This window comes from Corapipo altera, unplaced genomic scaffold, assembly GCF_003945725.1.
Source record: "Corapipo altera isolate COAL_440 unplaced genomic scaffold, ASM394572v1 110, whole genome shotgun sequence".
NCBI lineage: Eukaryota > Metazoa > Chordata > Aves > Passeriformes > Pipridae > Corapipo > Corapipo altera.
In genome coordinates, this window is record NW_020884960.1 from 1,277,921 (window position 1) to 1,294,660 (window position 16,740).

The following is a 16,740-nucleotide window of genomic DNA, read 5'->3' on the forward strand; positions in this document are numbered from 1 at the left end:
ATCTGTCCACTTTGAAGTCCGTGGGATTAGGGAATGTGTGTAGCCTGTGTGAGTAGCAGTGGGATGTGAGGGGCAGGTCTCCAGCCAACAGTGCTTGTGTGGAAGTGCCTGTAAAGCAAAAGCATTTGTACACCTGCTCACCCTGAGGGCTAGTTGGGCTGGAAAGGGTCGTCACTTAAAACCTTTCTTGCTTCTGTCAGCAGTGAACAGTGACTGAACAGCTTAAAATTTTCTGTTTCAGACAAAAACTTTCTTGCCTGTGGAAAGCTTGCCCAGCTTCCTGCAGCACTGTGTAGTCCTGGAGCCCCAGCACATCGAGTGGGGACGGGCTCAGTGACTGGATGTGCCTGCTGTGGGTGTGCATGGGGCTGTTCTTCTGTCAGCTTTTCTTGACCACAGATTTCTACTGTTAACACTTCTTACAATTTTACAGGGTATTCCAGCGTTGGGGAAAACACAGATGTCTCACAGGAACTTTCTCCTGAAAAATCAGTTGTCACAAAATCTGTTTCTTCAAATAAATCATCTGCCCACCCAAGCACACCTCTGCAGTGTGCTGATTCTGGACAGCACAGGGGAAAATCAAAAGCAAATGGTGAGATGACTCTCCTCTCTGTCTTGCTGGTTCTGCCTTTTGTTGCTAGTAAATATGTGAGCTGCACTAGCATACTTGAACACTAGTTCTTATGGTGTGAATTTGGCTGTTCTTACACAGCACTGTGTGTGTTTCCTTGTCCCTGCCTGACGAAGCTGGACCCACTATTTTGCCAGATGATGTTGCTGCTTTTTGCTTTGACTTTTCCTTCATATACACCTTAAGACTGTTGCCCTTATTTTAGTAATCAGATTAATTTTGCGTTTTTTGCATCACCTTATTAACTCTAAAATAACCATGTTCAAACTTCGTAATTACATTTTTCATATTTTGAAAGGTTTCTACAAAGTGAGAGCTCCTTGAAAGTTAAAAATGGGTGCTTTGCAAGTTTGCTACAGAATGTGCTGTGTTTGAGAGACCACTGGGTGTGGTGGTGTGTAGTTGTGTAGATACACTGTGATACCGGTCATAATGACTCTGAGCTTCCTAATGAGGAGCTCTTGGGTAGCTGTTTATTGAGTAGGTGTTTATTGGTGTCTTCACAGTACTTCGTACACAGAAGTCATAAAAATGTGGCTGCTGTGTTCCAACTTTCATAATCCTAATATCTTGGTCCAAATTACTATTTACTGTCACAAGATGGTACACTAAAAATACAGCAAACATTTTGTTCTCTCTCTTGTTCTTAAAGCTCACAAATTAGAGGAAATAGGAAATGTATGACAACTTGATGATGTACAAGAATCTTAAATTCCTTATTGTACAGCTGGACTGTGAAGGACTATTTGATTATTTTTTTGGACACAACTCTCATTGTTTGGCATTAGGCAAAACTAAAAATTAACTTCAGTTAATTCCACTACATAGGCAAAACAGGAAACGTTAAAAACTGCTGAAGTGCATTTGGTGGTAATGTCTCGAAACGCATTCTGCAAGTCTGAGCAGTTGTGTTTTCAGACTATATCAACCATAGAACATACAGTAACTTGGCCATCAGTTGCCCAGACTTCTTTTGATCAATTCATAGACATTGAAAGTGGTGGGAAATATTGGAAATGGTTTTAATTTCATCCTTATCACAATTGCTTTGCTGCTTTTTGCATCTGCAGAAGTTGTACCACCAATAAAAGCTGTGCCTAGATAAAGTGTGGTGTAAGTAGAAGTGAAAGTCCTGTGCAGTGTGGCGGTGCAGTGTGCCTGACCTGTCACTTCAGAGCACCTTGGGAGTGTCCCAGCTCAGAGCTGGAATGAAACTTTGCAACTATTGTATTGGGTTCTCAGCCCCTTTAATTTGAGAACAGATGTTTCTCCAAAAGATGTAGTTTATACCACAGACTGGTGGTTCTGGTTTTGCATTCTGTGAGCTAAGTGATGAAAATAGTTCTACCCACCATAGGTGAGACCCCACAACCTTACTTAAGAGTGACTAAAGTTTTCATCTTCCACTCCCCTCCAACTCATTAGATTATTTCCAAATAATTAAAATCCTTGTCTTCTTCCTCCAATCCTCCCATTCTATCCCCAAGGAAGATGCAGACATTGATTAATATTATTGAGATAAGGATCTCAATTTAACCTGCTCTTTCAGTAAAGATTTTCTTGGCAGTTTTATTCAATCCAGAGATGCATTAATGCTTTGGCTAAGTAGTGTGAATGCATTCTGGAAGAATACCTTGGGCTATGCACTGCCCATGAGTTGATCCTAAACAGGAGACTAAATGAAAATAATAATTTCTGAAGCAGGATTAAATTCTGTATTGGACTCAATGTTTCTGTCACGAAGACATCACTTTGTGAGATTAAATGGTTCATAAAACAGAACCCTCTTACTGCTTTTTGGGAGCTCTACACTAAAAGTGCCAAATCACAATTCTGCACAAATTGCAGCAACTAGTATGAATCCTATTTGAATGTACAAGCCTGGTTTTGTTTATTATACTTACCTGTCTAAAGAGAGTTTGGGCCTTTGGTTTGAGACACTGTATGCTGAACTTACCATTTTAATGACAGAAGCTGTTAATAGCTCCTTAAAAATATTCCAACTTAATGAAAATATGAAACTTCATGATGTAGTAACCTTCAATAAAGAGTTAAATTTTGATGTTCCTTAAATGACACTGTGAACTCATACTTGTAGGAATGTATATCTGCATACTTGGGATGAGATCTTGAGGGTCGTTTGACCTTTTTTGTAATCACTTAGGATTTTATATAAATACTTCTTGTGCAGAGGATGACACCCTGAGTGAGTCATCTATGGATAGCTTGCTTTGGAGTGACGACGACTGCAGTCAGGATGTTGATGTAACCACCAACCCTGATGAAGAAGTTGAAGAAAGTGATTTTGAGATTGTTCGGTGTGTTTGTGAAGTAAAAGAAGAAAATGACTTCATGATTCAGGTACGAATTGGAGGGTAAATGCTCATGTCAGTGGAAAAGCATTTGTTGGTGGTTGGTTTTTTTTTTCTTCCTGGCAAGAGGTTTGACTGGAACGTACAATTCTCCAGATAGGCTGAAGGAAAAAAAAAGTAATTACTGGAATGTTTTGCTTTGAAGCAGAGCTGCACTTGTCCATTCTGCAGTAGTTAGCAAATTCTTAGTTCCTAATCTTCGAAAGGCCATCTGTCCATTCCACATATAGGCACTATTTTTAAACCAGCTTCTCAGAAAACTCAGAGCAGCTTCTATTATCTCTTCTGCTTAAGACTGTTGGTAAAAACCTCTTTGGAAGTGCCCTGCCTATTTTACTTTTACTTTTTGAGATGTTTGTAAATTGTCAGGAAATAATTCCATACAGAGCTGCTTTGAACCGTCACACCCAGTTCCTCTCAGTTTCAAATAGCGAAGTCAAACAGATCAACTTCATTTTTTTTCTCTAATTTTGCCATTGCTCCTTACATGAGCTGGTCCACATTGCTAATTCCCCATGAGTTTCAGAAGCAGCATATGCAGGAACTTAAGTGTGTGATGCTCTTGAACGAAGATGACAAGCTTTTTGTAGTTGCCCTTCTGAAGAGATGAGTTTCCTGAAGAAGTTAGTTGGTTTTGGGTGTTTAGGGTTTTTTTGTTTTGGTTTTTTTTTTTTAAGAGGCTCCCACCCTTCCTATCTAGAGTACCTTTTTCTTGTGTGGGCCTCCAATTCAAAGTGTCAGTAGTATAGCCTTTGAGGTAATTACTGCATTCTTTTGAGGTTTATTTGTGAAAGGATATGGCATGACACTAACACTAACTTCAGAAATATTTTTTTGGCACATGAACCTCACTCCTCATCTGCAGCTTTTGAAGTCACTTTCCCAGGCATTGTTCCTAACTTTTGCGAAGCTTGAAATCCACTTTACAGAACCCCTTACTGGTACAGTTCTTGGCCTGTTCTGTGAACTGCATTTCTCTTTGGCAGTTTGGAACTAGGAGGGAAGACAGAAGCTGAGCTAAACTGACTTCACAACTGCTGCTGATGTTTTGGTAGACTTTGCTTGAATGGAGGCAGAAAAGTGTTAAGGTGAAGAGGGGAGCACTGCTCAAGTTGCAGTGTGAAGAATTCTTGACTTCTGCAAAAGAACAGTAGAAACACCTTTTTTGCCCTGAACATCAACAGCCTAATTTTAAAAATTTTTAACAGTGCTGGCTAATGCAGCTCAGTTTGATGTGTGTCCTTAACAGTGGAGTGGAACAGCTGCCTTGACTGGGGAGTTTTCTCTGGCCTTGCATGCGATTTCATGGAGGTTTGCTGGGGAAGGTGTGATACTTTGTCTCTTAGTGGTGATTTCACTTTGATGCACACCTCTGTGTGAGTGTTGGATGCTGACATGCAGGGCAAAAAGTTCCTTGTGAATTGGGAGGGGAGAGTGCAGTGATGGGCAGATTGAAGTAAATCTGAGTGTACGGGAGAAAAGGAGTCTGACAGTGGGGAATAAAGGGGGTGGATGTTTTCTGAAATGACTTTATACTCCAGACTACCTCTTTGTGTTTTAATTTTCTGGGAAAACTTAGTTCAACACTAGGTCAGGGTTGCAGAATGTAGGGAACTGTGAGCTGGCTCAGGACACAGCCTATGGAAAGCTTTCCTGGAATGTTCTGTGGGCTGCTTCTAAGATTGGCTTTCTAGGTTGAACTAGTTTGGGGTTTTTTTTGAGCATCTTGCAAAGTTTTAAACACTTCAATTGTTTTATGAAAGAATTGGCTGGGAGAGCAGGTTATTCTCTCTGGAAAAGAGATGCAGATGGACAGTGTGGTGAGTACCTGCATTCATTGTGGGGATTGAGGCAATAGGAATTGGGAAGCAAAGAGGTGGTCACAAGATTTTGTGGGGCTGAGATGGGGGTGCAGGTTAGGGTTAGGTTGTTTGCTTAAGGAAGCAAATGCTGTCCTCTCCACAGCTTTGTCAGCCTGTATTTTTGGGAAAATGTTTTGAACAGTCTGGTTGTCTGTTGATGTAGAAATGCCTGAGTTTACTCTTTTTAAGAACAGAGCAGTAATACAAAGCAAAGCTGCTATGTTATACAACCGTGGAATTATCACAAGGGGAACCTATTTTCAGCTTTTCAGAGGTGGAGTGCCAAGATTGACACTTCCCTTTGGCTTTATAGAGCGAGAATCTCATGTAGTTGTCATAACTTTGTAATTAAGAAAGATTTCTTCCCTATTTTCCACTCACACTTCAATCTGACACTTGGAAAATGAATTCAGAGCTGTCTGCCTTAAGGAACTTGGATTTAGATTAGTCCTTTCTTTCTGAAGATAGGTCATTTTGCTCAGGCATGGGGTTTCAGAAGAATACTGTCCTTCTTTGCACTTTTCTCCCTTGGTGGGATGTTTATTTTTCCCGTGCTTTATTATTCTGACTGAAATGTGCTGGCACCTGGGGTACCTGCTTGAGCAGGCTGTGTACCCATCTGCCTGGACTTGGGATCAGAGTTAGGAACCAGGGCAGCTTCTTCATGCATGTGGCTGGAAGTTCATTTCTCCCAGGATACATGGATCCCCTCCTCTCTTACAAGAGGGAGAATGAAAAGTCATTTTCTCAGTGAGCTGTGCTCATTTCCACGAATGTGCCAAATTTAGAAATAATGGGGGAAAATGTTAATTTTAAACACAAGCACCTTATTTTCCCTGAAAGATTAGGGACAATTAAGGCTTAATGAAACTCATACACATTTAAAATGGGAGTTGGTTCCATTTAGGTATTTAAACTAATACACCTCCCCCCCCCCAGTTCCACTTAGAGATTTTATATAAACTTTCTTTATCCTGAACTTGCCTAAATTAATTGTCTTGAGCAATTTGTGCATAAGAACGTCAGGTATTGCACCAGGGTGCAGAACTCTGGGTCTGCATTTATGGAAGTACCTGCTTCAGGTAGTAGAAGTTAAATCAGGTATAAAAACCCCAATCTGTTGTTGGTCAGTGCTCTTTTTCCCAGTCTCTGTAACTCTGGAAGGAGGTTACTAGATTCCATTTCTGGAGCCTGTGTAAAGCAGCTGAGTAGCATTGCCCTGTGTTCCCTCTGGAGGCACAGTACTCCCTTTTCATGGTGAGGCCCAAACCAGTCCAGACAGACTGTTGTTGTCCCTTCTTTTTGGTCTTTATACCTGAACATGGGTGTGTTTGTGTATGATGTGTATGATGCAGAGAATTCTGGGGCTGGGTTTGGTGGCCTCGAGTGATGGAAGTAAATGGACTTGGGATGTATTTGTTCAGGAATGTGAAAAGCTGCTTTTCACATTCACATTTGTGTTCAGTTATTTCTGTTGTTACTTGAATTTCGATTGAAATATTTTTGCACAGCACTGCATGTTTTTCTCTTCCAAATTTCCTACTTGGTGTGCTTTGAATCTCCCTGCTACTGCCTGGGCAGGGGTAGCTTCCCTGCAGCGTGTGTGCCAGCAGGAGCCTGGAGCCTGGCCAGCCATGCTGTGCAATAGAACCTGCAGGTAAATGGAGGACCTGTGCCCTGGTGGGGTACATACTTAAATATCAGTTGAGTAAAGTAAAAAAAAGGTGGGATGCTTCACTGGAGTTCTGGGCAAAATTGCCTGGAAAATCACGGAGTGCAGTCCTGTGCAATATGGCATGATTTACTGGATGCAGGTGTAACTAGAACCAGGAGCTCACTTCTTGTTTTTAGCATAGTCTGTTTTTCTCAATCCATTTTCTTTGTTTTAGAACACCTTTTTCTGGCTCTAATAATCACCTTCGTGAAAGTAGGATGGTGTCTCTGCCTTTTTTGAAAACAACTCCTTATTGCTTTAGGACTGTTCACCCATTTTGTAAGGCAAAACATTATTGGTCCCATCCTTCAGAAACCTGTTTCTTTACAACCTTTTGCGTTCTCTCTTCCCAGGGCTTCTATTTCTTCCACCCCTGGGCCACTCATTTAATGCAGTATTCAGAACCTGGTTGTCTCTTTCTGTCCCTCCTACCTTGAGGAATGGCAGCAGATAAGAAGAGCATTAATAAAAGTGGTGTTGAACACAGATGAGGTGTTTAGCAAGTTGGCATCTTTGTAGGTCAGTGAGGAGCAGCAGCTGAGGTTGCTTGCAGTTGCTGATGGGGTGTGTTTTAGCTCATATTAGAATCCTCCACCAACATTAACGAGACCCCTGCATTAGGCTTTTGGCTCATGCTCTAAGAAATAAATCTCACTGCTTGGGAAAACAGTGATTTTGAACTGACATCACAGTTTCAAATCAAAATTGACTTAATATGTAGGGGTTTTATTCCGTGTTTCAGTGGTCTGTAGGCTGCAGTCGAATTTTGTCTCCTGTGAAGATATGGGAGGGGGGAGAAAATAACAGAAACAGAACATGTGAATACAGGTTTTTTCCTGCTCTAGAACTGTTTAAGAACAGTGGCTCTAAGAACACTAATTGTATTTTCAGTAGTGTAACTGTGCTGAATAGATCCAAACTGTGTCCAATCTTTGCCAATATGATGCCCCCCCTTGGCAGGATTTTGGAAGCTTTTGAAGCTGGTACAGCTGTATCTGCACTGCAGGTTTGTGCTGGTAGAGCTGCCTTTGAAATGGATAAAATGTTAGTGCTACAAGAATCAGTAAAGCATAATATTGGATAGTCCTGTGTGACATAAGTGTCTCTGGGATTTTGTAACTGAATGTGGTTTACTATTTGAGGGGGAAGCTTTTTAAATGAAAAATAGATCTGTTTCACTGGAAAAAGCTTGATTGCATACTGATTGCTGTCCTGGTTATGTGCACATGCATCCTGTGAAAGATCTTCATCTCCAAAGGGAATGTTTTTATACCTTTCAGAATATCTGCTTTCAGTTTTTAATTGTCATTCTCCAGAAATACACATGAAAAATGTCTGGGAAAGGCTCAGATTTTATTGTAGTCTGATTCTTTAATGTCTTTGCTTGTCACTGGAAGGTGGGGTGTGGGTCTTAATACACCTTTTTGTCTTAAAATATGTAGATGCTGTGTCTCTTAATTGATGTATTGAGCTCATGGCCTTCGTTTCTGTTAATGTGCACTTCTTGCCTTTGAACAGTGTGAAGAGTGTTTGTGCTGGCAGCATGGAGTCTGTATGGGTTTGCTGGAAGATAATGTACCTGAGAAATATACTTGCTATATTTGCCAAGATCCTCCAGGTACAGAAATTTAAGATTACATATCCTTCTTACAGATGTAGTACATTTGCTAGTTTTTATATATATATATATATATATCTCAAAGATTAAACTCCATTTTTCCTGTAGCTGTGTCTGTCACTATAGGTAATTTTCAGTTACAGAAAGTTTAATTTCTGTGAATGTCCATGAGTCAATATTGTGGAATTACAGCTGGACAGGAATGGAGTGGATGTTTTCACTGTGATGACCATCTGTCACATTTTGCTGTAAGAAGGACTGCACTGTCTGGCTGTGGCAAATGAGTGTAGAAGCACTCAGGAAGCTGAAGCAAAGAGTCCCCAAGGGCACATCTCAGGGGATGTGGCTGCATCTCTTCCCCAACAAGGCTGGGCTTCTGTGTTCTTTATAATCAGTCAGCACAGGGCTCTGCAGCTCTGGCTCTTGTCATTGGCTGCATCCCCTGAGACAGCCTGTGTATTGGCATTTATCTGGGGGAACACAGTCATAGGGGATTAAGCAACACTTTCCCTGCTCCTAACAATGTATTTTTAAATGCCTTGGTCCACAGCAGGTAAAATTACACTTAGGTGAATATTTTCTGACTTCCTACTCCATGGTTTACAAAGCCTCGATAAAAATGGAAACAGATGAGGTTCTTGCTTGAGTCCATGTTTAAAAATGGCAAGAAAATAGATCTCTGGCCTAGTGAAAAGACCCTTTTGGTTTATATACATAGCTGGATTGTGATCTCAGATTTTTTTGGTTGTTGAAAGATACAGCTCTTTTGTACCTTAACTTACGGATTTGTGTAGTTGGTTTACTGATGTTTGTACTCACAGCAAGAAAGACATGCCACACTTAAATTTTAAACTATTTCACTACACAGATAACAGTATATTTAAGGGATTTTTTTACAGTATTTTGCTTCTAGGATTTTAACTCTTTGTTTTCAAGATATTTTGCTTTGTGTCAACTGAAGTTAGTTTTAAATGTAACTAAAATGCACATGCAAACTGTCATCACACTTGAATATCAGAATGGTTTTGTGCAAAAACTGACTACAGCTTAGTTTGCTTATTTAATCATTAACTGTTCCTTTGAAGGTTCTAAAATTTACATTGGGGGAGCCTAATTTTTACCTCTGTTTTCAATAAGGAAAATGTCCAACTTTTTAACTGCATTGATGGCTTCTCAATTTCAGTGACTCGGCTTTTGGCTTGAAATGAGCTAATAGGCTCTGTGGATCTACAAAGAAGTGGCTTTTAAAACTGGCCATGGCAATTCAGCAAAATCTTTTTTAGGAGCTTTCCCCAGTCTAAACTGCTGAGATGTGCTACAGCATCACTTATGCTTCTGGAAATAAAAGCAAATTTGGTGTAATTTTGTCTCAAAACTGTACGAACTGCTATTTTACTCAATTCTCTTTGAGTCAAGTGGGATTTTTAAGACATTGGTTAACATTTACCCCTGCTTAATCATGATCAAGATGCTTATGATGTAACTGATTCATTCCAGCTACACCATATACACCTCAAAAGGGAGCGCTTTTTACCTCAGTGTACACATCATCTCAGTTGTTCAGCTGACCATGAAGTTCTAAAAGTCTCCATTTTATTCTTCTGGACTGAACTTTATTTTCTGTTACAGATGGCAGCTTCTCTAATGCAGAGATAAATGAAGGAGGGCTAATGTAGGTGTGTCAGGAACATCTCCAGTGTGGTCCTGACCATACCTGGGAGAGTTCCTTCCTTCTTTGTACAGTGTGGGCTGAGCTGTTACAGCCTTGAAAATTCCTTCTTCCCTGGGTTGATTTCTGATGCCGCTTAACACCTCTGTGGTGCCATCCCTTGTCCTTACTCTTTTCTTTTTTTTAGTTTCTCCTTAACTGCTGAAACCTCCAGTCAGTATTGACCTGTGTCTATTGGAGAGCTTTTGGGAGCTGTTCTCAGTCTGTGCTCCAGCATTATCCCTGGGTTTGGGGGCTTGCTGCCTGGGCTCTATGTAGGGCAGTGACTGTTTCTCAGGGTGCTGAGCTGTCTGCTGAGAACATCTGTTGTAACAGGACATTTTACAGGGTGTGGGGGAGCTTTTGTTGCATATTTGTTTGTGTGTTTGCAATTTAGCAAGCATCTACAGTTCTACTCTTTCCTGCTAATACCATTTTTGGCAGCTTAAGTTACTGATGCATTTATCACATTTAACGTTTCATTTCAGTTGTTGTTGATACTCCAACCTCTTAAGCTAGAATTACCATCATTAATAGCCTAACTTAGGAGATTTTCCATCAGAACCTCATCGTTGGTTCCTTTAAAATGTAGTTTTGAATACCTGTACTAATACATGTGTGATGTTTAAAAATAAGACCACTGGGAAAGGAAGTTCACTGCCTTTTTCTGTGTTTTGCTGTCTACAGAGACCTGCATTCAGACCATGGTTTGTCATAACCATGGTTAGACTAGACAGTGTGATATCCTGCTAAAATATGCCTTTCTCTGCCTCAGCTGCAGCTGCTTGTTGCTGGATGTCCTTTGATGGAATTTGGGGTCTGAATGGTTTTACAGTTGGGCAGAGGTTTTTGAGTTCCCACTTTACAAGGTCTTCATTTCTTCAGAGTTTTGTCTGCCTTTATAGGATCTTTAGTGGTGCTGTTGGTAAGAACAAATAAGCTTTTGCAATGCTTGGAGATAATCAGAGTTACTACCAGTCATGTTAACATACCACAGTTAATGCTTCATTTTAACTCACTCATTACTCTCACTTTAGGTCAGAGGTCCAGCTTAAAGTATTGGTATGAGAAGGAGTGGTTAAGCAATGGTCATATGCATGGCTTAGCATTTTTGGAAGAAAATTACTCCCACCAGAATGCCAAGAAGATCGTGGCCACTCACCAGCTGCTTGGGGACGTGCAGAGAGTGATTGAGGTGCTGCATGGACTGCAGCTGAAGATGAGCATATTGCAGTAAGCACATTTCAGTGCCTGCTGGCACCTTCTCAGGGGGAATTACATTGCAAGTAGAAAAATAGTCACAAATTCAGACTTAGGTTTGTGCTACTTTGTGGATTTATAACTTAGTTTGAATTGCTGATGTGATCTTGGAAAAGGGCTTGGCTGCTTAAAAGCTATTGGAGTGTGTTGAGTGTCAATTGACCACGTGTATAAAAGGGTTGGGGAAAGTAGAAAGAGGGAAAAAACTAATAACAGCAGCTTCTCCTGAAGCACCTAAATAGATTGAAGTAAGAAGAGGAGGATAGGTGTATAACCTGTGGCAACATTCTTACAGCACTTACCTTCTCCATTCTGGTAAATCTAATCGTAGCTTCTCCATCAGGAATCAGATGTTTTTATTGGGTGTGGTGTGTTGCTCTGCTGCAGTGGGAGAGCAGATGCACCTTCAGCAACCTGCAGGGGTTCATTTCTGTGCAAAGGTCATTACAGCTATATCTGAAGAAAATAATATAATAATTTATATAAATCTTGATTTTCTTTGTATAAAATCAAGTTTTCTGCATCTTTTTCCTGTTCAAAGTCATCCTTAGGTTGTGACGACTGAAAAAAATTTTTTCTAACTCAAATCCAGCAGTTTTAAATTGATTGAATTCCATTGTTATAATTTATTAGTTGATAAATTGCACAGCAGCAGCTATTTGGAAAGCAAAGCTTTTAGTGCTTTCAGGGTTCTTTAGACCTTTTCCTCTTATCTGTGGTGATGCAGGAGGTCCACTGGCAGGACTGGAAATGCTCAAACAGTGGAATAATGCTTGAAGCAAGAGAGTAGCAATTTTAACATAAGGTTTTGCTTTTCCATTATGAGATCCTGTAGTCAGATCTGCAAGTAATCCCTTCCCTCTTTGGAGACTGGAACATAAATATAAGGCCACTCCTTGGGCCTTTTGTTAAAGAGTGAGACTTCAAATTCTGATTTTCTGATTGTGAATTGAGATTTATGTAGTGCTGAGGTATGGAGCACAGGACAAGTACGTGATGCTTTTTACAGGTTTTGTTCCTTTTCTTTCCCATGCTGAAGTCAGTGTAATGGCCTGGGTTAGTTAAAGGTGGGCTGCAATCCTGTTTGGATCATCTGGTTAAAAGCTTCAGCCCCTGTTTTCTTTGTCATCACATAAATCAGAGGCAATTTGAAAAATTACTGAATTAAAAGAATTATTGTATTGTTGATGCAGATCTACCATCTAGAGGAGATGATTTCACAACCGCCTGAAATTATTAGGAGAGCATTGCTCAGTGTTTCAAGGAGTTGGCAAAGGATCCAAGGTGACAGTGGCAGTGCTATGGGAGGGAGAACCTTCAGCAGGCAGGAGTTAAAAGGTTACTCAAGTATTAGCATTTGAATTTTCATCCTTACGTAACTAGTGCATCATTTTTCAATTCTCTGTCTTCCGTAAAGTTATCCCTTGCTCTTTGCTGAGCAAAACAGTGTCTTAAGTGTAGCAGATGAGTGGAGCTAGAGCAGAAAGCTTTGGCGAGTGATCCCCTGGCTCTCAGTTTTGCAGGCAAGGCTGAGAGCAGCCAGGGAGATCATCCCTGCCGTGCTGGCTCTGGAGGCAGAGGTGCTGCTGGGAGGTGTCTGAGCAGGTCCTTGGCAGCTGTGCTGTGCTTTCCTCTGAGAGACATGGAAGAACCTGAGCTGCTGTAGGATGGGCGAGAGAGCAGTTACCTCACAAGTGAACTGCTCGTGTGTTGTTGAGTGCTTTGGTGAGCAGCTGGAAAAGCGGGATCAGCTGAATGGAATAAGTCCATCCATCTTTGCAAGGAAGCAGAGAGGGGGCTTTGGGGCAGCCCCCCCTCTCTGTGCAGCCCAGTGCAGGTGCTGTAGGGTCAGAGTTTGCTCTGCTTTGCTCTCCTTGTACTGCTGGTTTGATGCCTGACACACATGTGGAAGAACATCAGTTACAATGCTCAGTCTAAATTTTTTGTTAGTTGTATCTGTGTAACGTGATATGTATATTTGTCCCTTCTGCTGGAATAAATAACATATTAGTCAACTTGAAAACAACTAAGATAAAACTTTTTATCAGAATAGGTGGAGGGAACAATGGTATGTTGTTGTACCATACCTTACTAAAAATATCCCAGTTAAAATTAATTTCTGCTGTTTGTAAAAAGCAAAATGTTCATCAAGGGCAACATTGGTGAGAAATTGTATGTGTCTATTTGCAACTTACTTTTCAAATTTTTTCGTAATGCCAACATTTGACCTATGTACCACGTTATAGAAATGAAAATAGTGAACCTAGCAGAACATTGTAGGAACATACACAGTTGAGGTCAGTGAAACTGTTATTTCAGAGTACTTGGGCATTTTTTAGTGATTATGATGACTTAACATGTAGTGGTTCAAATATTCTTACTTGATTGCCTTGTGTAATAGGATAGTTTACTCAGTCACTTTAAATGGGTGGTGTACTTTTTTTTGTTTGAACAGAAATAAAGAGCATCCTGACCTAAAGCTTTGGTGTCATCCGTGGAAGCACATCACAGTGGATGAAAAAATCCATACAAAACACATCATTCACTTTGAGGAAAACTGTTGCAAAGAGGAGACAGCAAGTTATAGAACTTGGAATGGGACAGTTGAGAAGCCCTCAACCATTCCTTCTGTGGAGGAATCTTACATTACAAGTGAACACTGTTACCAGAAGCCTCGGGCCTACTACCCTGCCATAGAGCAGAGGCTGGTTGTGGAAACAAGAGGTTCAGCCATGGATGATGGAGTAAATAGAATAAGGGAAAATGGAGATGATGCCCTGTCAGAGAGATTTGGCTGGAATCTGGACCAAGAAATATGCAAGATGGAAAATGAATCCAAACACAATTACTCTAAGGTATTTGTATTAAAATAGACCTCTCTGCAAAGAGCATGTGTTTGCCTGGCAAAGAGCAAACCTCTACCTTTTTTAATAGTATTTGGTTTGTATTAAGTTTTTTCTTGTGCTGTTAAAGTTAAGTTGCCAGTAAGAGTTAAAATGATAGATGTGATCTACTCCTTCATTTCATATTATAATTAAAATACTAGGTTGACTTCTGGACCTCAAGTCACTCGAAAGGTATGGACCATGCATTATGGTCCACTGGCAGTTCATTGCTGCTTACTTTTGTGTGTTAAATATAAAAATAAACACTAGGGTGCTTCTGTTAGTGGCAATTCATGTGAAATGTGGGCTGAGGAATGTTAAAAACGCTCTGGGAAATGGATGGATCCCCCTCTGCTCTGGAGCCAGGCTGAGAGAGCTGGAGAAGAGAAGGCTCTGGGGTGACCTGAGAGCCCCTTCCAGGGTCTAAAGGGGCTCCAGGAGAGCTGGAGAGGGACTTGGGACAAGGGATGGAGTGACAGGACAAGGGGGAATGGCTTCCCACTGCCAGAGGGCAGGGTGAGATGGGATATTGGGAAGGAATCCTCCCTGTGAGGATGGGGAGGCCCTGGCACAGGTTGCCCAGAGAATCTGTGGCTGCCCCATCCCTGGAAGTGTCCAAGGCCAGGTTGGACAGGGCTTGGAGCAACCTGGGGCAGTGGAAAGTGTCCCTGCAGAGGGGTTGGACTGGATCACCTTTAAAGGCCTCTTCCAACCCAAAGTACTGTACAATTTTATGATTCTGTGAAATACTGAGCTCCCTTTTTTAGGTTAAAGGTGTGGTGAACTTTTATTTCATGCATATGTAAGCTGTAACTTGTTATTTTTGACTTCTCTACCAATCAAGATTGTGTTATGTTTCCCAGAAAAGAAAATATTTTATTTCTTCAGTCTAAAAGAACCATTTTCTACATCTTGTCCTATTTCAGCAGAAGGATGAAAAAAGTAGACAAGTAGAATCAACACTGTGTGGTCACATTTTGTAAAGGGTGGTAATGCTTGAGATGCTTCAGTGAAAGTTTTAGTAGAATTGCGATTAGATTCCTTAAGGAAAAATCTCTTCTCGCTGCAGAATTGTTTGCTCTTTAGCTGATCACTGGCAGGTGAAAAACGGCCTCAGCGTTCCCTGGGATGCACAGATTCAGTGCAGAGTCTTCCAGAGGGAAGGTGGCGGGGACATAACTACCCATGTGTGTTACCTTCACCACATCAGATGCTTGTGAAGTGCAGAGAATAGTTCTTAGCAGAATACCTATAAAAGTATGTCTGTATTTAGATCCTCTTGCCCAGACCAGTTTAACGTTAGTGTCTGGTCTGTGTCTCTCCCCGCTGGCCTGAGATGAGCTGAGTGCTCAGCACGGGGGCCTGGGAAGCCCAGGCAGTTTGGCTCCCCAGTTCTCTTCACTGTAGCAGATCCTCATGTGTGCATCTCTGCCAGGTGAGAGAGGCCGTGTCGAAGAAAGTCTCTCCAGAGGAAGCGATTGAAATGAAACTCATGGAGAAAGGCAAGGAAGGAGTTGTGAACTCCCAGCTGCAGTGGCAGCTCAATCTTCTAGCCCACGTGGAATCTCTGCAAGATGAAGTCATACACAGAATGGATTTCATTGAGAAGGAGCTAGATGGTAAGTAGTATTTAAAAGAATATTTAGCTGAGCTACCTGTTCAAAACATGTTAACCAGAATTTTACTTCTGCAGACCTACAAAGAGATAGGTGTTTCTTCATCACATTTCCTATAGAAAATAGATATGCTGCTGATGTGGGGGGGTGGATTTTCAAACAAAGAACAAAATTTCACAGAACAAGTTCTAGTTAGGTCATCTCTAAATAGCTGCATCAGATGTCTTTTTGCTTTCAGGTTTTTGTCATTTTCCAAAACTCTTCTGTGTATCTGCACTTCCCTGTTCCTTGGGGCCTTGCTGGCAGTGTCAGCCCATTCTGGGTGGCTTCTTCGGGCCACAAGGCTCTTATCCTTTCCTGTCTCTTCCAAATTCTTCACTTAAAGGTCTTTTGAGATTTGTTTTCCTAGTAGTGGAAGACTTCCGAACCCTTTGTGTTGGATTAAATGATCCAGGATAGTTCTTTCTCTTTACATTGTTGAGTCTCATGGTTGGTTGTGTAGTGGTTACAACAGCAGCTTTTCTTTCAGGGGTGTTGGGAATACAGTCTTTGCCCAAGTGAGAGCCCTCTCTTTATAAGTAAAGGTACTGAAAAGCCGAACAGCTGAAGGGATATTTCAGGTAGTGAAGATCAGTCAGGCCTGTAATCAATGCCTGTTTCATTAATGAAGCAGCTCTGGGTCCCAAAAGTTGAACTCTTTTATGTGCTGCCGAGCAGGGGGCTGTGCAAGGGATTTCTGCTCTGAGCAGGCATCTCCTCACTGCCAGGCTGGGCAATGCCCTCCAGTTCTTCAGCAGGTCCTGCCCCTGGGCTGAACTCACCCATTGATCTGGGCAGTGGTGGTGGCTGCTCGTGGCAGAGCTTTTTTTTGTCTTCAGGGTTTCATTCTCCATCTGGTGTCAACATCCCATGAACTCATCACAGTTCAACCTGACCACCTTCCTTGTTGACCTGTTACATTGTCACCTGAGTTGCCTTCTGCTCAGTGGGATTTCTGGTTCTTGTTTCCCACTGAGAAGCTTTAGAGCAGGAGTTCATTTTCCTTTTACCCCCATTTGTGTTACCCAGTTC

The 16,740-nt window shown here is 41.4% G+C and overlaps 1 protein-coding gene across 7 annotated transcripts in view; it reads left to right on the plus strand.

Moving 5' to 3' along the window:
• PHF20 (PHD finger protein 20) overlaps window positions 1-16,740 on the plus strand; it is a 65,712-nt gene that overhangs the window by 45,802 nt on the left and 3,170 nt on the right. For 4 of the 7 annotated variants that reach the window (XM_027663965.1, XM_027663963.1, XM_027663961.1 and 1 more), the window contains 6 exons: window positions 434-595; window positions 2,799-2,995; window positions 8,101-8,200; window positions 10,946-11,141; window positions 13,624-14,023; window positions 15,489-15,672. In XM_027663965.1, coding sequence (XP_027519766.1) covers window positions 434-595; window positions 2,799-2,995; window positions 8,101-8,200; window positions 10,946-11,141; window positions 13,624-14,023; window positions 15,489-15,672 — 1,239 coding nt within the window. The remainder of the gene's footprint in view (window positions 1-433; window positions 596-2,798; window positions 2,996-8,100; window positions 8,201-10,945; window positions 11,142-13,623; window positions 14,024-15,488; window positions 15,673-16,740) is intronic. The other 3 variants (XM_027663964.1, XM_027663966.1, XM_027663962.1) reach the window with 1 other exon arrangement.